At 38.7% G+C, this 23,046-nt stretch overlaps 1 protein-coding gene across 2 annotated transcripts in view; it reads left to right on the top strand.

Moving 5' to 3' along the window:
* The window catches only part of Map3k7 (mitogen-activated protein kinase kinase kinase 7), a 55,620-nt gene that overhangs the window by 9,451 nt on the left and 23,123 nt on the right, over positions 1-23,046 (top strand). Inside the window, exons 2-12 of one of the 2 annotated variants that reach the window (XM_041667690.1) lie at positions 3,662-3,772; positions 5,923-5,988; positions 6,866-6,911; positions 8,420-8,558; positions 9,272-9,396; positions 10,251-10,379; positions 12,630-12,760; positions 14,079-14,160; positions 15,848-15,978; positions 16,504-16,633; positions 19,043-19,123. In XM_041667690.1, coding sequence (XP_041523624.1) covers positions 3,662-3,772; positions 5,923-5,988; positions 6,866-6,911; positions 8,420-8,558; positions 9,272-9,396; positions 10,251-10,379; positions 12,630-12,760; positions 14,079-14,160; positions 15,848-15,978; positions 16,504-16,633; positions 19,043-19,123 — 1,171 coding nt within the window. The remainder of the gene's footprint in view (positions 1-3,661; positions 3,773-5,922; positions 5,989-6,865; positions 6,912-8,419; positions 8,559-9,271; positions 9,397-10,250; positions 10,380-12,629; positions 12,761-14,078; positions 14,161-15,847; positions 15,979-16,503; positions 16,634-19,042; positions 19,124-23,046) is intronic. The other variant, XM_041667691.1, reaches the window with a different exon arrangement.

Raw genomic sequence — 23,046 nt, 5'->3', positions numbered from 1 at the left:
AATCACTGTGTTTATGAAAGGGTGGAGTTCTTTTAAAAATCCCTTCTCTGCAGTTAACCTGTTGAATATGACACTTCAAACAACAGATGATTGCTAGTTGTGGCATGTTTTCTACTTCTGACAGGCTTCTTCCAGTTTGATGCTGTCAGTTTAACTAAACAACGTTCAGTTTTCCCATTTCTGCTGTAAAAAACAAAAGCAAAAAATAGCAGCTGTTTTTTGATATATTAGGTACTCAAGAAACGTTCCAGAAGTAAAATGCAGTTTGCAATTTAGTTTTACCACTAAAGAAAGACCTTTCTTCCTGCTTGCTGACTCGGTCTTCCCTTGACTGCCATCCTTCCTCAGAAATTCAGCTGCATGTTGCATTGTTTGTGATCAGCTGTCATTCCGTTTCAGGTCTCAGCCCTCCCTCAGTAGCCTCTTCCCTGTGGTCAGACTTTAATTCTACTTACCCTGATCCTTTTGCAAGACTTTCTGAGTCACTTCCATGTTCAACTGAGACCAGAGAAGCCTGGGGTAGGGCCTGTATATGTCATCCTTGCCCCTGTTCTTCTTCTGCCTTTGTAGCTGGCCATGTTTATAGAGCACGTTCTGTGAGGCTGTGTGCCCCAGTAATCTAAGGGAAGAGTGTGGATGGGGAAGGTTTGTACTGCTTCTTACCAGATCTCTAAGCCTGTTGTGGAAAACGGGGTTAGTGAGGAAGTCTGTAGAATCTATTATTAGTGCTTGCCTTTGGTATTCTTAAGTGCTAGAAAAAAAAAAATCTAAGTACTATTATTTTGTAGCCTTGGATTTTTTCCCACCTTTTCATCTCACAAAAAGTCAGTTCTTACATAGTTTTTTCTTTTTAATTTTGATGTCTAATATTTTACTCCTAATAATGCCATATGAGAGAATGAAATATAATGATTTTTTAAGTGCTGGCTCACTTGTAAACCCACTCCTGTGAAATCATGAAGTTACTTCTATCAACTGTTTCAGTTACTGCACACAACTTTGACACGTTACCTTTATTATTTAGGAACTGTTGCTTAACTGTGCATGAGAGGTAATTTATGACTCAAATGAGGATGGAGATTTCTTGAGGCCATGGGTTCTCAGATATGAATGTGACTGTTTCGGATGCTTTGTAAAATTGATTTCTCAAAGCTTAAGAGAGTTTCTTATGTACCCATTTGCTCACACTTTGTTCCCTGGTTTTAAGTTGACAGCACAGTCGTCATTTTATCACTAGGTGGCACTTGTGGATCACAAACAGTCATACATACTCAACACAATTATGACAAGTATATAATCCACAAATACAAGTAACATTTGGGATCTGACATCCTTTAGAATAGTAAATACTAGTCACTTTGGTTCATCTGTGGGTATATGGTTGGAATGTATTAAATTGCTTTATAATTATTCATTCATGGTTAATAATGTCAATAGGTAGGCTGATCTGTGTATATCATCTTAGTTTATTATGATCATGAAGTTGAAACCTTGTAGGACCTGTTTGCTGCTAATTTTCTATGAGAAAAATGAATACTTCAGCTCCTTACACTAATTCACACCCAACTCTGAGCACTTAATGTTTATGGAAGTGCCTGATTCTATGGCCTCTATAGATAAACTTAACTTAGGAACTCCGTAGATAATCACTGAGGAAAATAAAAGATTTCCACTTTACTGCCAAGAAAAAAGCTCAGATGTTAATGTATCTTGCAGTCAGGGTACCTAGCCATAAGAGTTAGTGAGTAGGCAGACACATTGACACTAGAGCTAATTCTCCAGTCTTGTTAAAGTAACTGGGTTGTGAGTATAAACCACCAGTCTTGTTTTCTTGTTGTTGAGGCTTGGGGAACAAGACAGTGGGCTCTCAGTGCCCAGGACAAGGGAATGAAAAAAGTCCAAATGAGCCTGGCTTACTTGGGACTTTGCCTAGAGGCTGCCTGGTTACCTTTAAGCTGAGTATAGCTCATACATGCTGTAGGTTTCAGATCCTACCTCTGAATACTTTCTTACTGTGTGCTGTTGGTAAGTTGTAATCCTGTGACTGTTTACCTTAAAATGAAACAGGATTCGATGTGCTAATGATGAAAAATACACCAAGCTGCACCTATCTTATGGTGAACATTGACTATGAGAAATATTCAGATTGCTTTATGTGACTTAGGGAATCGAATTAGAGCCATGGCTAGATTGTCCATGTGCCCCAGGTTACAACTACGGCCCTAGTGTAGTTTCCCTTTTTTCCTCTGTGAAGTGATCCAATGCACATTTTTAAAAACAACCATTTGATCATTCTAGCTCCAGTCAGCTTTCTTGTTGAGGAGTTTTATATAAGTTTGTCTAAAATGAAGGGACCACGTAACTGATTTCTGGTGTTGGAACCACTGCCATTCTATTGGACTGGGATGCTTGCAATTAACTGTGTTTTACTGTTTGTTTCCAGTGTAGACTTGAGAGAGTAAGTTTGCTCCATGTTTTATGTGTAACACGAGGAAAACATTAGCACTTCCTCTTGAGTCTGTGTGAGGAGGGATGTGGGCAAAGCAGTCTCCCAGTGCCCTGTATATACTAGTAGGAACTATATAAAAATGTATTATGAGTGGAGATAGACTTTTGCCTAAGACAAGAACCTTCCCCACACTTAGATACACAGGAGAGGGGAGATTGGCGATGATGGTGCTGAACTGGTGCCCTTCATAGTAACAGTCCAAACGTTTGGATCTGACAGATAGCAAACTAATTTTTAGTTTTGTTTTCATTTGTTTTTAAAAATACTTGAAAAAAATCCAAGTATAGCTTGACAGCAATGTGCTCACATAATAGCCATTAGTTTTAGCAATAATATGGCATATGGTTGATCTTTATTTTCAGAACATTTTTAAAGTAATAAGTTATTTACCTGTCATAAAATTCACCCATGTGAAGTGTGATTTAATGACTTTTGCAAATTTACCCAGTTGTCAGCCCTCACAGTTAACTTTCAAACATGTCATCACCTTGGCAGGATGCCCAATCCCCATTTACATTAATTCCAGTTTTCATCCTTATCCCCAGGCAGACGTGGCTCCTCACTCTAGATTTTCTCATAGGCATTTTATAAATGAACCTGGAAATATGTAGTATCAAGGGTCAAGGTTTTTTTTTTTTACTTAGCATAATATTATTGAAGTTCATCCATGTTGTTGCATATAACCATATTTGTTTTTTCCTTCCTAACAATATTTCATGTACAGACAATAACACATTGAGTGGGCACTTCATAGTGATGCTTTTATCATATATATATATATATCTTTAGTCTTTCTCCCTCTGTTCCCTACCCATATTTGGTATTTGAAAGCTGTTTTAATTTCTTAAAATGTCAAATGTCCTTTTTTATCCTTCCTTTTTATCTCTCCACTCACTCATCTTGCCTTTAATTTTCTACCGTGATTACAAAACTCCTTTATGTCTTCTTGTATTTTTTGGTTTTGCTTGAGAATGAAGAGGTTAATTTCTGAGATTAAAACTGCATTTCATCCTCAGTTTCATGAAAAATTCATTCTTAGAAAATTCAGATAGTGATGGTTTCTAAACCTTTGATGAGGCTTAAAAATTGCCTGTCTCATACTGAACTGGGCCTGCTTCTGATTTTTGGATTTTTGTTTGTTTTTTTACTAAGGTGGTCGGAAGAGGAGCCTTTGGAGTAGTTTGCAAAGCTAAGTGGAGAGCAAAAGATGTTGCTATTAAACAGATAGAAAGTGAATCTGAGAGGAAGGCTTTCATTGTGGAGGTAAGCTTTGATGTCCTTTCTGTCCAGTCATTCTGTATCAGAGATACTCTCGTCTTAAGGTGATAAAAGACATTGTGTCTCAATCTTTATTGTTCTATGTACATGAACCTCAGCAATCTGATTGAACTGAAGATAGTACCATATGTGGATGGAATGTTTTCCATCCACGAACTCTAAATCTGTTTCAAGGTATTGTATTTTAATTTTGAAATGGTATTCTTTCCCATTACCTAAAATGAAGACTCTCTTAGAATGTTGTAGGAATAACACACCTTTCTAGCGAGAAACTATTCCAGCCACTTCGGGAATAATAGAGGAAAAGTTCTTTACTGAAAAAGGAGCAGGCGTCAAATGGAAGGCTTTGACTAACTTATACACACAGTAGGTTTTTACGTTTCACACCTGCCGTCATCCTTAAATCTCTCCCAGGTTATATTTTTAACTATTTAGACAAAGACAGGAGACTGCAAATCTGGCCACTTATGTAGGTGGGAGGTTTATACAGCCCCAGAATTCTTTTAAGTACACTAGTGTTTTTTCTTTTCAAATAGTTGTTATCAAGGTCTTCTTTGCCTGAGAAATTATGTTTTCTCAAGAAGAGATCTGATGGCTTTATGGCAGCCCAGGACTAACATTGGTTGTAACCCTGAGCTGCCCCGTGAACTGCCTGTTTGAGGCATGTTCTTTGGGGGTGTGCCTAACGGCTGTGAATCCTGGCCAACAAATGTTTACATCCAGCATTGTAAATTTTATCTCCAGCAGGCTGATTAACATACTATTTATCTTTGGGGAATTTTGGAGGCAGTGATCCCTTAGCTAAATTCTACTTTGTGTGATTCCTGTCTCCTAAGCAAGTCTGTTGGTAAACCTTTATGCGTTTCTTCTGCATAAAAGACTTTTGTGAAGTAAATATGTTGTTCTCTTGTTTTCATTGCTTCTTTATGATTTAGCTCTAGTCTGCTGGGAGTTGTTACTAGTCTCTAGCTTGACAGCTTCCAAAAGTGTATCCTATCATCTCATTTTAGATTCTCGACATCCTTCTGAGTGTATGCCTTTATTGTTTAACCTACTTTATAACGTTCAGAGAAAACAGGAGTAAATGCTTGAATAATGTGCTTTATGAAGTTCAGTGTTGAGTTTTACCGAGATGGAATCTATTTATGTGCATAAATGCATAGTAGTTTCTATTAGGACAAAAATTCACGACTATCAACTGTAAAGAAAGCTGTCTAGTGCCATATGATAGAAAGGTTAAGAGACCACTGGAGCAAAGAGGACAGGGAGGGAGGAAAAGCAAGTCGCTGTTTTGTGAGAAAGATACATTGTAGAAATTTGCAGTGTGGGATGGGGAAATGACTATAGCCTCAGTGTAATTACTGGCTCAGGGAAGATTAAAACCAGAAGTTGGAATGTCAGTCTTTCCCATGAAGGGCCCCTCACCTCATTTGTGCTAGAGTTTGACTTGGGTTTTACTCTGGATTGAAAGTAGAGCCTAAGGCATGCTAGTCAAATGTTGTACAGCTGAGTGATAACACTCCTTTTCCCCAACTGTCTGCAGTAACTCTTAAGAGAGAAAAAGGAATTGGGGGCCGCTATTCAGAAAGAGTGTGTATTTCGTGTTAGATAAACTGAAGTTCCAGTCCTGACTATGGAATCTTTAACAGCTGTTTTATTCTCTCTGGAACTTAACTTCGAGGTGTCAGACTTAAAATGGAAGTAATAGCACCTAGCTTTCAGAGTCAAGAAATCTAGGTGCACATACAGAGTAGGTAAATCCATCACCTGTAGCTCTAATGAAAGTAACACAGCTTCTGGTGTGGGTAACTTGGTCAGTACCATATCTGGGATAATGCTCTGACTTTTAGCAGCTAGTTTCCTCTCTGTTTATCCTGACTTGTTCTTCACTCCCATTATAGCAGTTTGTGCATGCTTTAATGATTTCTCTCTTAATATATTTGACTATGTCTGTGTTCCCACTTAAATTGTAGGACAGGGATTCCAGGCAGGCACTGGGGATTTCCATAATGCTTGCAACCTGCTAAACAGGAATTACTGAAAACAGATGTTCTGTATGACAATAAGATTTGAACAACGTGGTAAAATAAGTACTCAAAAATTAGCACTTTTTAAGAATCTGTAATTTGTTACAGCTCCGGCAGTTGTCACGTGTGAACCATCCTAATATTGTAAAGTTGTATGGAGCCTGCTTGAATCCAGTAAGTGTCTCTCCTGTTATCTGTAAGCCTACAGGAAACAATGTGGCAAGTATGAACAGTTTATATACTATATGAAGTTGTTTCCATCTGCTCTGTCTTAGCTTTATTTCTGAAAATGTCACACTTCCTGCATTTCATTTGCTTCTAGTCTTTTAACACAGCAGTGTTTTGGCGGAGTTGTCTCAGGTACCTGCTAGCCTTGGCGACACCATTTTATAAAGCTCCTTCATCTTGAGTAAATAACACAGTCCTCAAAACTAATTTAGTTCCCAGAACTAAAGTACTTTGTTTCTAAATTCTTTCCTCCCCTACTATGGACCCCGTAATTGCTGGCCAAGAGAGATCCCCTGACATTCCTCATGTTACCACTCGCCTTATGTCCTTAGCTAACCTGACCGTGGCCAGTGAGAGACCACAAAAGGAAACTTTTCAGCCCCCCCCCCCCCCTTCCTCTTTTCTGCCCTGTGACTCCCACAGCCTGTAAGCAAGCCCTGGGTTCTTCCTATACTAGACCCCATGTGAATAAAAGCCTCTTCTGTCGCGGACTAGTGTGTACCTCTCTCTGTTCTCCCCTATGAACTGCACCTTCTTATTAGACACTGTGCCCTAGAACATGTCTTTATTGGCACTGGAGAAGGTCTTGTGATTCTATTTTGGTCCCCAAAGTCTTGTGATCCACTTTGACATGTATCTCTACTCTTAACAGGCACCCAGAAGACAAGTTCTTAGATCACATATATTTGTTCCTTCTGTTGGTGTAATTTTCATAGTAGTGGCTAGAGGAATCATTTTCAGGGTAGTCATACAGTTGAACAAAGTTATGTGCAGGGAGGGCCCAACGTTGTCACTCCAGTTAATTCTGGCATGTTTCCTTTAGGTGTGTCTTGTGATGGAATATGCTGAAGGAGGCTCTTTGTACAATGGTGAGTATCAGCTATACCCGCTTTTAGCTAGTATATTGAAGCAATTGGAGAGCTTCTAGTAAAAACTAATTTACCTATATCTCACAGTTTGCCATCAGAGTTCATTTTGTTGTTTGGGCTAAGGACTTAGGGCAAGAAAGATACTGTAACATTTATATACATTTTTTGAGTTAACAATATTTTTATTATGTCCAAAGCCTGAAGTAACAGTTGCTTTTTAAAGATTTTAAAATATGTTCCAGACATTTTTTTCTATCCTTTTAGTTCTGAGCCTTCATTTTAGAACTCTAGCTATACATCATTTCATCGTGATTTGTTTTGTGTTCTTTTCAAAACATAAAATGATGAAAACTCACTTCACAGAACATTTTAAATTGTTACTTTCTATTATTATAATGTCTTAGTTACTTTCCTATTATTATAACCATGACCAAGACAACTTATTAAAGAAAGTGTTTAACTGGGCTTGGGTTCCAAAGGGTGTGGCATTGTGGCAGCAAGCGTGTTTTCTGGAGCAACTGGGAACTCCCATCTTTATCCGAAAGCAGGAGGCAGAGAGCACACTGGGCATGGCTGAGTCTTGAGATCTCAAAGCCTGCCTCCATCGGCATGCTGCCTCCTCCTAATCCTTCCCAAACAGTTCCGTGATATAGAGGCCAAAGTTCTGCGCTGGCTCTTCTCACTCAAACCAACACCTCTGCCATGGAAGAGAACTTTGGTGCTGGTATTACCTTTGTGGAACAAAGCTCTCGTCCTAAAAATCCCAACCTCATATATTCATGAGCTGTCCCTGTAAGCTTTCTAAAATTGACAGCATTTGCTTTTAAGTTACCATTATTTTATTTATTTATTTATTTATTTAAACTTTTTTTTTTATTTAACTTTATTATGTTCATTGGTGTGAAGGTGTCAGATCTCATGGAACTGCATTTTCAGACAGTTGTGAGCTGCCATGTGGGTGCTGGGAATCGAACCCGGGTCCTCTGGAAGAGCAGTCAGTGCTTTTAACCGCTGAGCCATCTCTCCAGCCCAAGTTACCATTATTTTACACAAACATTTAGTTATGTTCACTAAGTGTGTTCTTCATTATTAATTTTTGTAGATACTATTATCTAATTTTATTTGAGAGAGCTATTAGTTTTTAGCTTCAATACATAATACAGTTGTAAGCATCTGATAAAGCCATCTTATTTCACTGTTTCTCTAGTCCTCGCTCATAATGAATAGGATTGCATATCATTTATGTGATTGTGTGAAAGATATTCAAATTTAAAAAGTATAGTAGTGCTTATTAATTTTATTTGAACAACTATATGGGAGTTAACCACCAAAATGTCTTAAATATGCTGTTGTTCTTTTTATCTAGAAAAGGCTTAGAAACAGGACTAGAATATTGTAAGAGAATATTCACTTGTGTGTTCTGATGATGCTTATGGTGCTTGCATTTATATTGTTTCATGTTATGTGCAATAAAGTTCCTTTTAGTTTGTTGTGCCTTTCTCTTGCAGTGCTGCATGGTGCCGAACCATTGCCTTATTACACTGCTGCCCATGCCATGAGTTGGTGTTTACAGTGTTCCCAAGGAGTGGCTTATCTGCACAGCATGCAGCCCAAAGCTCTAATTCACCGGGACCTCAAACCTCCAAAGTAAGTTTTAATGGTGCGACACTGGCTTCTCCCTATAGCGTGAATTCTAATTGCTCTAATTGCCCAGAGATATTAGGGGGCAAAAGCTGAAAGACCAGAGCAGCCAACTACTAGTTCTTACCTCCACAAAATCCTCAAACCTAATGGGATTTCCTGTCTCTACAAGTCCTTAGACTGAATGCAGGGAGTTCATGTCTCCTCCCTGCATAGTCATAACTCAGTGATAGAGCATTTATCTGGCATACACAGCCCATGGTTCAACTTCTTATACTGCAAAAGCAAATAAACTAATTGGTTTCCTTCTGTATTGATCTATTTTCCTTTATCTCCAGTTAGATTATTTGTTTTATTGTGTGCTGCTGTTCTTTCAGGAATAAATGTTTATGATTAAACTTCCACTCCAGGACACCTTAGTGCCTCACTATAGAAACTTTTCAACCTGTGTCTAGCTTAGCCAAAGGGACACTTGGTCAGGAAATGTCACGGAACTAAAGGTAGAGAGAGACATCAAAATTTGAATATGATGGTCTCCCTGAATTCTCTACGTTAATTTTTTCTGATAGTCCTCTAAACTCTATACTATTAGAGTTTTATATTTTATAGAAGTTTACTGATAGCATTCGTTTAACTTAGCTTTTCCAGTTCTATGTTTATCTCTTCTTTACTATAAAATCAAATACTGACTTTGTGACTTTTGAATTTTTTTATAATAGCTTGCTGCTGGTTGCAGGAGGGACAGTTCTGAAGATCTGCGATTTTGGTACAGCTTGTGATATCCAGACGCACATGACCAATAACAAAGGGAGTGCTGCTTGGATGGCTCCTGAAGTATTTGAAGGTACAGCCACAGAGCGAGATGCGGCCGACTGTCTGCCTTGATTCACTTACATCCAGGATGCATTTTAACACTGTATATAGTGTACTTCTGAACAGTACATAAGAGGGTCTTAAGAATTTTAGCTGTATATAGTAAAAAGTAAGCCACTAAATCAAAACAGTACTTTACTCTGATAGCAAAGAATGCTGTTGGTCACAGAGCAGGAAAAGTATTAAGGCAACAAATCACAGGAGCTGGGGATATAGTTCAGTCATAGAACATAATGCTTTGTATGAAAAAGACGCTGGCTTTCATCTCCAAATGAACATTCTTAAAAGAAACTGACGGGTTAGAGCAGTGACTCTGAAGGAAAGAGTACCTGCTATTCTTGCAGAGAACCCAGGTTGAATCCCTAGCACCCACAGAAGTCTCACGAAGGTCTGTAACTCCAGGTTTAGGGTGCTTGGTGACTTCTGACCTCCATGGGCATTTCTACACATACTACACAGACATACATACAAGCAAAACATCATTCATGCACATAAAATAAAAATAAGCCTTTTTCTGAAAAAGAAGTTAAAAACTTACAGGAAGAAATATAAAGGTGTTTCAAACTATGCCTATGAAGGAGATCAGTCTACGCAGAGAAGAAGGCCAATGCATCCTGTTGAAAAAGTAGAAAATTCTGACTTTCTTATGTGGATTTTGAGTATATTGTTTATATTTAATTCATTAGACTATAGTTTGAAAATATTTAAGAAAGTAAATGCTCAACTCTGAGTGTGACAATCTCTTGTCTTTAGAATTTATGAGACTAGTGGTTTCTGTGGTTCCTAAGAAAGAGGTCTCAAGATTCCCCCTACCTTTTCTCATAGGTAGCAATTACAGTGAAAAGTGTGATGTCTTCAGCTGGGGCATTATCCTCTGGGAAGTGATAACACGCCGGAAACCCTTTGATGAGATCGGGGGCCCAGCTTTCCGAATCATGTGGGCTGTTCATAATGGTTTGTTGAAAGAATTTTTCCTTTAATATGTTTTGTATATTTCATATCTGGAAAACTATTCCCATTCTCTTCCCCAGAGACCATGTATATCTGACTTAAAATAGAGTTATTTGTTAGCAGACCACCTTCCTTTAGCACTCTCCATTTCTCTGTCTCTGGTTCTGGTGGGGAGAATAGAAACTTCAGCATTAGGGAAGGACTCTTAGAACTTAGCCAGTACTTTTAGTCTCTCTCGGGGATAGAAAAGCATTTTGAAAACATAAATAAATGATATTTATCTCCTATTGTTAAGACAGTTGGGAAGCTAGGTCCCTTTTCTCCTGGGAAAGCAAATCTCTCATCAAGGAGAAAGAACAAATAGCATATCTGCTGGTAATAATTGTTACTTAAGCTCAGAAGGGCACAACATTCAATGCTGCACACGTTTTAGTTGTATATTCTCGACCGTACTTATATGTACTGACACCACAAGCAGTAAGTGATAGCGCTAGGAGCCACAGGCAGGTCCTTCTGATTCAAGTGCTCCCACTTTTCATCAGTGACTTAATGGGCACAGTGTTATGTCTCACTGACCTCCAGTCACAGATGTGGTAGACATCTTCCCCACTAATAGGTCCTTCACACTAGCTTTGATAAAGAAACTCTTGTGAAGGAACTACAGCATCACTGGTCCCTCCTGTGCCCTAATCACCCCAGTGAGTGCTCGTTTGTATCCTACCTCACAGGTGAGCAAAGAACAAACATCTGTCTGGCTCTTTAGAGCACGTGTAGACTGGCCAAGCAAAACCTTCGAAGAAATCTTAGCTACTTTGTCAGTTTCCTTTCCCACTTTATTATGTCCTGTAGTGTCGTAGAAAATGCAGGAGTCTGTCAGTTTTCAGCAAATGATGGTCAATGAGGGACAGAGTAAAAGAACTAACTTGTTGATTGATTAACCTACAAAGACCATACTGTATCTGACGTCACTCTTGAGTGGAGAAGCTTAGTAATGCCATTGCAGTCTTAGTAAATCCATCCTGTAAACAGTATAGCAGAGGAAAGTTGGTAGGCATAGCATTGCATAGGAAGGCAGTCAGGGAGTGCAATAGCATGGTGAAGGGATGTCAGGGTGTGACACCATGGTTGAGGGTAGTCAGGGAGTCTAATACTGCTTGACAGAAGGAAGTTAAGTTACGCCATAGTTGAGGAAGTCAGTGAGTGGTAGATCGTTTTCTATAAATGGAAGATTTTTTTTTCAAATATATTCGAAGTTTTATAGTCTAAAAATTCATCTTGCCTCAAGTCAGCTACTTGTTTTTCTTAATTAATGCACTTGGCCTTTTTGTTGTTTGTTGAAAGAGTGCTTTACAGTTTGGTTTAGGTTTTGAGACAGTCTTACCCTGCAGCCCTGGCTGAACTAGAATCCATGATTTCTGCCATCCCCTGCCTCACAAGTGCTGATTAAAGGTGTAGTTTTCCTTAGTTATGATAAAAGATAAATTAGTTATGAAACTTTAGACCCACAAAGATAAAATAGGTGATAGGATATTTTCTTTAATTTTACCAGATACAAATAGACTAAATATTATAGCTGTAATTCTTGCTTGATACCTGTTTTGTTATATGTAATTTTACTATGTTAAAATTAAAACCTTTTTTATTTAGACAGATAGGGGAGATTCCCTATCTATATGATGTGGGATTCCCCTCTGTATGCCATGAATATGTTTTATTACCATTGGTTAATAAAGAAGCTGCTTTGGCATACAGTAGGGAAGAATATAAGTAGGTGGGAAAACTAAAGTGACTGCAGGGAGAAAGAAGGTGGAATCAGGCAGACATCATGTAGCTGCCCAAGAAGCAAGATGTAACAAACCACAAGCCTCGGGTAAAATACAAAATAATAGAAATGGGTTAATTTAAGATGTAAGAGATAGCTAGGATTACATCTAAGCCATTGGCCAAACAGTGTTGTAATTAATATAGTTTCTATGTGATTATTTGGGTTTGAGCAGTTGGGAAACAAAAGCCGGTCTCTGCTTACATCCAGGTGAAGTAGTCTTAGTTCTTACTGTTATTACCACCATGTGTTACAATTTTTAATGAAACTTTTGATATAGTTTGCCCTTTGTGAAAATAAGTATAGATTCAATAAATAGTAAACTAAAAGACAAAAAATGTTAATTCAGATATTGTTGGAAATAAACTATAAAAATCTTGCACTGCTCTTTGGGTAGGTAATTCTTTTATCCCTCTAATTTTTAATTATAGGTACTCGACCACCATTGATCAAAAATTTACCTAAGCCCATTGAGAGTCTGATGACCCGCTGTTGGTCTAAGGACCCCTCTCAGCGCCCTTCAATGGAGGAGATTGTGAAAATAATGACTCACTTGATGCGGGTATAATCCTTCTTTTGAGGGGCTTTGGGTTTGGGGGACTATAACATAACTATAACTAAAACCGAGTTTTAATGGGCTTTTAAAATGAGGGAATGGGAACTGTTTTTGCATTATACTTCCCTTTGTCTTTAAAGTTAGAATAGGCATTTGTTACTCGTATTATCAGAAGAAAAAACATTACTTTAGGAACACGTCGCTCTCTCTGTAATGACAAGATGGGTAGGCGAGGTTTCTGGGATTGCTGTCCTGTACTAATGTTTATAGATAAATGTTTTGTTCCTGGGTACCAGAGTGTATGAGAGATGCTGGTATAGGGCATCTAAAGCTTTTCAGTGCCTACATGTATATGATCAATTAATAACATGCTGAACTAGACTAACTTCATCAGCTTTTCATCAAAATGCAGTCATTTATATAGTGTGCTGGAGATCTATTTTAAGAGATATATATTTGAATAATTTTAATATTTCCTATTTTGGCTTTTGACTGCATGTTTTCAGACACCAATAAAAACTAAACTTTTTTTCTGTGCCTGATGGAATCTTTTAATTTAAAAGAATCCTTTTAAAAAGGTAATTAAATTCCCTACTCTACAAATCTTAACACTTTGGGGTTATTTCAAATGTTTTAGGGTGTTTTTTTCTTTCATTGAAAATAGATTATTTTCAATAATTAAGAAGTAACTTTGACTAAAGTTTGTAGATTATTTTCAATAAAGTAATTAAGAAGTAACTTTGACTAAAGTTTGTACACCTAAACTTTAAGATGTGTAAGTCAAATTATAACTGGTCACCTATGTTTTGTCTAATTTGAAAAAAAAATCCCCTTAAATCTTACTGCATTGTTCAGTAAATAATTTCAGTATTATGTCCACAGTTCATAAGAGGACTTCCGTAAAGTATGTTCTTCATGCTTAAATACTGGCTCTAAAGGTGATTCATTGGTGCGCACTGCCAGAGTCAGACTAACAGTCCTTGCAACAATTTTTAATATATGTCCCTGTTCCAAGTCACATATACTTCTGAGCAGTTAGCCCTCCATTTTGTGTGCTCCTCCAGAGAGCTTCCCGTCCTGTCTTCTGTGCTTATGTCGGGACATGACATTGTCCACAGCTCACTTTCCAGAAGGAGCACTGCCACATCTTTGTCTGGTCCGAAACAGAAGTCATTCCATGTCGAGACACGCTGGAGGGAAGGCAGAGCTGTGGCCCTCTGGTGCACCTTAAACTAAGACAGTGATGCACATGTGCTCTTGAGTTCATGTATTGGGGTTTACCTGTACTAAAGGCATTTTAAATTGTGACTTGCTTTTACTACAGTACTTCCCAGGAGCGGACGAGCCTTTACAGTATCCTTGCCAGTACTCTGATGAAGGGCAGAGCAACTCAGCCACCAGCACAGGTAAACACACGGCGTCAGCAGCCTTAGCATTTCCCCTCCATCCTGTGAAGTTTTGAAGCTACATTTGAGAAAAGGAATGAAATCCTCATTTCTCTGGATTCACTGCAGGTCATTGCCAGGTGCCTCGCTCTTCATGAAGGTCCTGAGGTTAAAGAGCTACTGAAGACCTTCCATGTCTAGAGTTACTTCTTAGTTAGGGCTGAAGGATTGAATATTATGTTGCTGTGAATGCTAGTCTTACATTGATTCTCAATTTCATCTTTTTTGAAATAAAGTCTCACTTTGAATCCAGGTCACCAGTTATCTCTGTATAACTATGGCAAATGAATGGAATTTTATATTCACAATTGATGCTAATGAATATTTGGCATTCATCACTTACATTCTCTCCTTACACTCTCTAAAGTTGTTGTGCAGGACCCAATACTAATCTGAATTTCACATTACATTTCTGGTCATTTAGAGTTTTTTTGGGTTTTGTTTTGGTTTTTTTTTTTTTGGTGGTTATTGTTTTGGTATTATTTTGTTTTGCAAAACTAGTAGAATCTAAGACTTTATGAATGCTAAATAAATACTATGTCTCTGAGACCATCCCCAACTTATTCTTGATTTTCTTTTCTTGTGTTTCTCATTTCGTCAGCTTTAAGTGCCAGAGTACTAAGGGCTCAGCCATTGGCTTATTCCCTCAGCCATTCATCTCCATCTCCTTGGTTACCTCTTCCAATACCAGGACTTTCACAACGCCCCCCAGCAGATCATGCCTCCATTTTATTTGTAAAAGCAGCACAGGGCACTGACCATCTGTAAATAGTGTGTAGGTGTGTTACACCAGTCCCTCTGTCTTCATAGTAGTTGATAGAAACCTTCTCTGTGGCACCTCTGGGAGCCTGAGCTGGAACTGGAATTTTTCGGCACAGCCAATAACCCTTAGCCGTGTAGCTTCAAATCTGCTTCCCGAGCTTGGAATGAACAATGAAAGCTAGAAGGCTGAGTCTGTGGTTGGGGCCTGTGGCACCTTGGGTTAATCACCTTGGGTTAACCACCTTGCGTTAACCACCTTGGGCTTTACAGGATCCTTAATGGCCTCTGCAGGTGCGTTGCTCTTTGCGTAGTTTGTCTGCATCTTCTTCAGGCCTTTCTTGTGCTTCTTCGGAAAGAGCATGTTCCTCAGGAACTTGGAGTCAGCCCCTTAAGACATTAGTATCTTTGTGACTGGGTTTCTTGATGCTATCCTGTGCCATTTGGGGGATTTCTTTTTTGTTGTGTGACTCTTGGACTTGGTAACCTGCACGGTAACCTGTTGCTCCAGAAGAGAAAGAGCATTTGTTTTCATCTTATACCTGAGCTCCACCCTCATACATCCAGAACAAGAGTCCTAGTAGGGACTCCAACAGTGTTCTCCAAACTGACTTCTAGCTATGTCCTTCAAACTCTCTCATCCTCTGGTCTGCTCATCTCAACTTAAACCCTCAGTTGTACTTCAGGGCTAAACTCTTACGTTAGTCTCATCTGTTTAGAAAACTGACTGATTCTGTATTGTGCCATCTGTAACCTTCATGCAAAATGGTTGTTTAGGGTGTCTAATTGGTGTGGAAGTCTTGCTGTTTTTATTTATGTCTTCTCAGTTATTGAATGAGACATTCATATCATTCTCAACCTGAAATTATAAATGTTTCTGTTTTCCTAGGCTCATTCATGGACATCGCTTCTACAAATACCAGTAATAAAAGTGACACGAATCTGGAGCAAGTTCCTGCCACAAATGATACTATTAAACGCTTAGAGTCAAAACTGCTAAAAAATCAGGCAAAGCAACAGGTTTGTTATTAAAGTAAAATTGCATGGTTTCCTTACTAGTAGTTATAATATTACACTAAATAGGTCACTAGTTTGTCACGTATGTAACAATCTTAAGCTTTCTTCCTGCACCAGACCAATGAGCTTATGGTGAGAGACATGAAATTTTGCTGCCATTTGTTATCAAACAAGTTGTTCTCCTTTCTGCTGGTTGTTGCTGTTGCCAACACCTGCCCCTTCCTCCATGTGATCCACCCTAACTAAGGGTCCTATGCAGTGTGAAATACATTTTGTTGTTCTATGGGCCAGTTAAGGAATTCTCATATTTCTGTCACTTCATCCTGTTTAGGTTGGTTGTACTGTGGCCATTGCTGGTTGGATTACTCTGAGCGGCATGTATCTGAGCTTGCTCTCCTTTTTTTAGCTCCCTCCCAGTATAAAATTCCGTCTTTCAGAACAGTACCATAGTCATCTTCCTCTTTGCCTGTCCTGGATCTCTACATAAAAAGAACTGTAGTAATTGAAATTGACCTATAATTTTAACAGAGTGAATCTGGACGGCTGAGCTTGGGAGCCTCTCGTGGGAGCAGTGTGGAGAGCTTGCCCCCAACCTCCGAGGGCAAGAGGATGAGTGCGGACATGTCTGAGATAGAAGCTAGGATCGTGGCGACCCCAGGTAAAGGGGCTGCGAGTCCAAAGAGAAAATGACTGTGGTTTTACATGATGCTCACAATTGTTTCCAGTGGGGCTGCAGGGTGTTTCTGTCTTCTATGTACTTTTGTGAACAGATGGCAGGGTTACAGTATGTTTTCTAAACTTCCAGCATAAATTTGTATGTTTGGCTCAAATTTTAAATAAGAGAAATATGACTTAAAATTTCTTTGGTTTATAAAATACATCTTTTTAGTTACAGATTTTATCAAATAGAATTATTTCTCCTCAAACGTAAACTAGCTCTAAGAAATTGAAATTCCACCAATACCAGAACAGTGCAGTGACGGAGTAATTTACCACCGTTTGTGGTAAGCCAAAGAAACAAACAAAAAAAAAACCATTGCAGAAAATTGTGCTCCAGGACTATGTTGTCATCCCACTATCCTGCCAGTGGCAAGAATAGCCGAGCTAGAAGTTGTTTGTTTGATGGTAGAATGAAATAGTAGTAGTTTCATCAGACATTGATTTTGCTAGTGTTTAAATTTCATTTTATAAGCCCTTAAAACATTGCAGTAGACAGAGTGGTCAGAATGAAAAGGAATGGTGTTTGGTCACCTGATCAACTGACACATTTTTTTCTTTTTTCTTTTTTTTTTTCTTTTTTTGCCAGATTTTATTTTAGTGGTGCCAATTTAGTTGGGTCTTACTTGGTTATTTCTGATTCTTCCAAGGTTAGAGAAGAATGGATTATAAAAATGGACATTGTATTGGAGAATGTGGAAGTGTAAACAAACAACAAAACTTACAAATTCTCAGAGGATATTTTGGTCTATCTGCATATCATTTAATTATAGATACAGACTTTATTTTTTAAACTTAGTTGTTTTCTATGTAAAATATTCTGATTGTGTGTGTTCTTTTGTAGAAAGTGGCATCCAGATGAACTGTACTGTATTTGTCTAAACTAATCACAGTCCCTGAGTTTATCAACCCCACTAAAGCCTTTAGCTAGGAAAGAATCTGGAAATAACAGTGTCTGAACACATAAGCTGTGATCACACATAGACAAGTCTAGATATGCCCGTGGTCACTAGGCAGCTGGTTTTCTGTGTCCCTGTGTGTCACAGTCTCTATTTAACTTCTGTCCTCAAGGTTACCTTGTGGTCTAAAATGGCTGGTACAGTTCACCCATCACTTCCACAGTTCAGGGGGCAGGAAAGAAGTGGTAACCAAAGAAAGCAAGCTTCAAAGACCTTTTCTACAACTTCTACATGCACGCCATTAGCCAGAGTGACACGGTCAGGTGGCCTGTTCTTACCTCTAGGAGAAGAGATCTGCATCCATATCTGACATTGCTGCTCTAGTAAAGTTAGAGTCCATTGCTAACGAAAAGGAGAGACCAGAGACTAGCAGGGAACTGGTTGTCTCTGCCCCAGGTAAATCCTCAGAAAGTGTCAAGCTGAGCAGAGGTCAGTCGCCTTCTACTGGCCTTCACGATGCACAATTGTCTTTGGACAGAACCATACCCCCAACACTTTTGGGGAACCATTTCAGTTCACAAGTGTCATTCAGAATAGACACATCATATTGATTTCTGACCTAAAAGGGAAAGCCATGTTATGATAATAGTTGATGCTTTTGTTGAGTCTAATTTTTCTAATCAGTTACGGGTTTGTAATTACATATTGTAGGAGTGACGTTTTTTTCCAGTTCAAGGATAATCATATACAAATAAATTACTTTGTCCTCGCTATCTAAATGTAGAACAATACATCCTTTGAATTTTTTAATGAATTGTCTTACTTTAAAGATTCATACTCCAGCTTTTAACAGCCTTCATATTTAACAACTAAATACCCTAGACTTTGAAAGCTATAATTAGTGTTCAGTTTAAAAGAAATACTTATGGAAACATACATTTTTATGCTTTGATTTGATAACTATTGTTTAATCATGGGATTTTAATTTATAGCACATTCCAAGAAGCACCTAACTTAAAGAGCTATCTGATCCTGTTTGTGTCATCAGCACAAATCTGGCAGCTTACCTTACTAACTTCACTCTTCCTCCTCCCACCCATCTGTTCCCTACCCTCACCTCATATCATTGATTTTACTTAGGTAGAATATTTCTAAGAACACATTGAAATTTAGCTTCTCCATGTTCTGCGGTTTTGTCTGTCTTTGTTGTTGAGTGCTTTTTTTCTTGACCCTGCTAATTAAAGCCAGTGTGTAAAACGTCTTAGACTGTTTGGTTTTTGCTCTTTAACAGCACCTTCCTAAGCATGGATGAAAAGTTAGATAGTTGTGCATGCCATTCTGCATGAGATGTAATTAACATGACTATTTCAGAACTCTTCTGTTTTGCAGTCATTTCCTGTGTTACTGTTTGTGGTTGTTTGCATGTATACTGTACATGTGTGTTTTTTCAGCCTATTCCAAGCCTAAACGGGGCCACCGTAAAACCGCTTCATTTGGCAACATTCTGGATGTCCCTGAGATCGTCATATCAGGTATCATAGACCACCTGTGTTGGTGTAACAGCTGTGGAACTGGATTAATGATCCTGGTACTTTTAAATGCTTCTTGCTCCAATTTTCATGTGATCTGAAAAGATAGCTCGCATACAGTACCCAGGGAGACAGGTAGAAAACTTTATGTTACACACTGAAACCAACCTGCAATCGCAATTTCACATCTCCAGTGATAGGAATCAAGTGAAAAGAAATTAACACTCTTCACATAGTGGAGAACACCATCCCTCCTCATGTTTACGTAGTCTTCGTTCGAAAGTGAGAGAGTAAGCTGTGCCTAGGTCTATTTTGTACCTAGCAGAAAAAGGATGCAACTGCTTGAAACATGTGCTGTCCTTGTCTTCTTCCTCCCCTGCCCAGCCTGTGTCTGGGGAGCCGGTGGGCCTGCAGCTGGAAGAAGAGAGCTGCTGCACTGCATCATCGTAACCTGGAGGGCAGGGGTGGGTACCAGGCAAGACCTGCCATTTGTAGGATGCCTTGTAGAAACAGAACTGCCAGGACAGCTGCTTAGTTCCACTGCTAGTGTGTTAATACCAACTGTGTTTTACACCTGACTCACACATGATGCTTCAGTGAGTCAGTTGGTAAATGTTTTCATACCTTATGTGGTCCTTTCATAGATGAATAAAAGCCACCATTTTTTAATAAAATCTTAAATGGCATAATAACCTTCAATATATTTCTTACAATGATTATTTGGGCCAATGAGGTGACTTAGCAGGTAAAGGCACTTCCTGATCAACCTAATGACCTAATTCCTAGGACCCATGTGGTGGGAAAACGAAAAGACTCCCAAAAGTAGTTCTTTGTTCTCCACATACACACAGGGGGACAAGATAAATAAAATACAGATTTTTTTTTAAAAAAAAAATACCATTTATCCCTGTTTAAAAAAAAATAACAATTTTCCTACATCTCTTGACTCTATTATAGAGATGGTATTTTTCACATGTGTGATTGGATGGGTTCTTTGGCATTCTTTACTTTTGCCCATGAATGTACTTCACTGTGTTTAAACTGTAGTTGAATACCTAATTTTTTCTAGCTAAACTTAAAACTAAGGGATAAGGACTATGTATTTGTTAATTATTGTTGATTCTGTCAGTAGTCACTGTCTCCATAGTACTTACCACACTGAACATACTGTTTAATAAATAGGTTTATTAAATGAATACATCATTGAGTATCTCTAATAGCTAGAAACTAAGACACAAAATATAAATTATAGTTTTGTGGGCCATTTTATCTAAATAAAGGCAATTTGTACTAATTTTCTTTAATATTCAAAGTGAAGTTTTTAAATTGTCACCACTGTTAACTCATTTCTCACATAGTAATTTTTATTTATTGATGGCTTCTTTTCATACCGGCTATTTGTGATTATCTCATTTCCCTACTGATAGATATAATATATTACCTAAAAATAGCAACATTTACATTTATATAGATCTGTATTAACCTTAAATACATTACAGAATCAGAAAATTTACACAAGTAGCAATTTAAAGGGCAGACAAAATAATGGGGGAGTGTTGAAGGGAGCAGGCCCCTTGTTCTGTCCCGCCCGGCTAGCTTACACCCGAAATACACAAAAATTGTATTAATTAAATCACTGCCTGGCCCATTATTTCTAGCCTCTTATTGGCTAACTCTCCCATATTAGTTTAACCCATTTCTGATAATCTGTATATCACCACGAGGTTGTGGCTTACCAGGAAAGATTCTAACCAGCGTCTGTCTCAGGCAGGAGAATTATGGCGTCTGCCCGTCTGTCCTTCCCAGCATCCAGTTCTGTCTACTCTGCCTACCTAAGTCTGCCCTATTAAAAGGCCAAGACAGTCTCTTTATTCAACCAATGAAAGCAACACATAAACAGAAGAACCTCCTACACCAGGGAAGCAATAAGAAACATAGTAATATCCTAGTGGGGTAAGAGCTAGTACTGTGTAATGGCCAGAGGTCCGGTACTCTTAACCTGTATAGCTCTAGACAGCCTGCCTGAAAGAGCTCGTCTGAAAAGTTAGCAGTGCTGAAGCCAGGAAGTCCTGGAAAGATGCTATTTTATTTTTGTATTTTATTAAAATGTATTTATTTATGCATATGAGTGCTCTGTTTGAATGTATGGCCTCATGACAGACAGAAAAGAGCATCAGATCCTATTATAGATGGTTGTGAGCCATGATATAGTAGCTGGGAATTGAACTTAGGTCCTCTGGGAGAGCAACCAGTACTCTTAACCACTGAGCCATCTCTCCAGCCCTGGCAAGATACTTTTTTAAAACTAGATAGAGGTCATCTTAATGGACTTTCATTGCACCCTTGTACCTAAATTGAAAGTGTACCTGTATGCTAGATACAGGATTAAAATATGCTTCCGAGCCTTTCTTCCCAGAGCCCACAGACTCCACTCAGCTCTTCTGACTCAGTTCACATTGTGTTTTTTACTCTTCCATTGAAGTCACAGAATGTGGAACATGCCACCCTTCCTTAGTGCTTTTGTAGTGGGGAACACTTCACTTAGGGAGACTAGGACTTTGGGTCCTTTTGAAATAAGCACACCTTAATTCTGCTGTTACTTTCTAGGGTAGCAATGCTATTTCAGTGAAAGTATTAGTTAGCAATAAATAGTTTTAAATGTTCTTGTTAGGTCTTCCTTTTCAGATATCTAAACACTAATCAATTTTTCCTTCTTTAATAAAAGAATATAGGCTCTAGAACTGAAACTGATAGTCATAAAAGCCAAACACTAATGTATCTCTAACTTACAATTTAAAATTAAACTTAGTAATAAAGCCTACCCTTAAATGTCTAAACTCCCATTTACCAGCACTGGAACTCAGTTCTAAATATTTTTGCATAATTGTTTCACTTATCTCAAATAAACAGTCCCAGTAATGCTTTGCTTTGGGTGAGTGCTATGCACTGCTCCCTCTTCCAGCAGCAGCGCTCCTTCAAGCTCATGCAGACTTGACATGAACATACTTTTCTTTCTTTGGCATTTCTCTATATGTATATGGTGAATTTTGTTCCTGTTCACTCCATCTCGTCATCTTCCTCCTGCTCATCCTCTTCGGACGAATCCCCTTCCTGCTTTGATTACTCACACATGCTTCCATCATGGGGGAAGTAGGAAAGTGCCTGGCACTGGCCCAGGCAAAGAGAGAAATCCTAATTTCCCTCACTAATCTTTGCTTTTCAAAAGCATTATATATTATTTGCATCATTCATGTAAGAAAGAAAGCTACTTGGCTACCATCAGTTTCTAGTCCTTAGGTCATGCAGGAATCAGCTTTTAATATAATACTAAGGGATTCACTCATTGATTATGAGAGTGTACAAGTTTCGTACCTCATCTCATTGCTGGGGCTGGTAGGCTGGCAGACTTTGGCATAGTAATGCTCCCTGCAGTTCCCACTGTCCCCTCCCATGCAAGGGATGCTGTAGCTGAGGCTTGTTCTTATACCAAGCAGGACACCATTAAGAGCTGCTCATCAGTTGAGTACAGGTGACATTGTACTGCTTACATATCTGTGCCAGGTGCTGTCAGCTCTTCCTAGGCAGATTCAGTAGAGATGAGAAGGTTCTCACCCATGGTTAGGACATTCATCCAATAACTGCTTAATACATTTGCTTGTTACATTATGCACTGATAAATGGCTCTGAGAAGAAGCAATGGGCTTTTCTTAAGTGCCTTCCCTTGACATTTGAGTTTTGAAAGCATGATCCTTTCTCCTTTCAGCCAGTGACTTGTTTTTTTGGTTTGGTTTGGTTTGGTTTGGTTTGATACAGTTCCTCTGTGTAACTCTGGCTGCTGTGGAACTTGCTCCATAGACCAGGCTGGCCTCAAACTCAGAGATTAGCCTGCCTCTGTCTTTGGATTGCTGGGAAGTATGCATCACCAC

The sequence above is a fragment of the Microtus oregoni genome, unplaced genomic scaffold (genome assembly GCF_018167655.1).
Source record: "Microtus oregoni isolate MIOR12 unplaced genomic scaffold, Mior012 000017F_ref0000208, whole genome shotgun sequence".
Taxonomy (NCBI): domain Eukaryota; kingdom Metazoa; phylum Chordata; class Mammalia; order Rodentia; family Cricetidae; genus Microtus; species Microtus oregoni.
The sequence above is the reverse complement of the archived record's forward strand: the minus strand, read 5'-3'. Positions and strand labels throughout refer to the sequence as shown.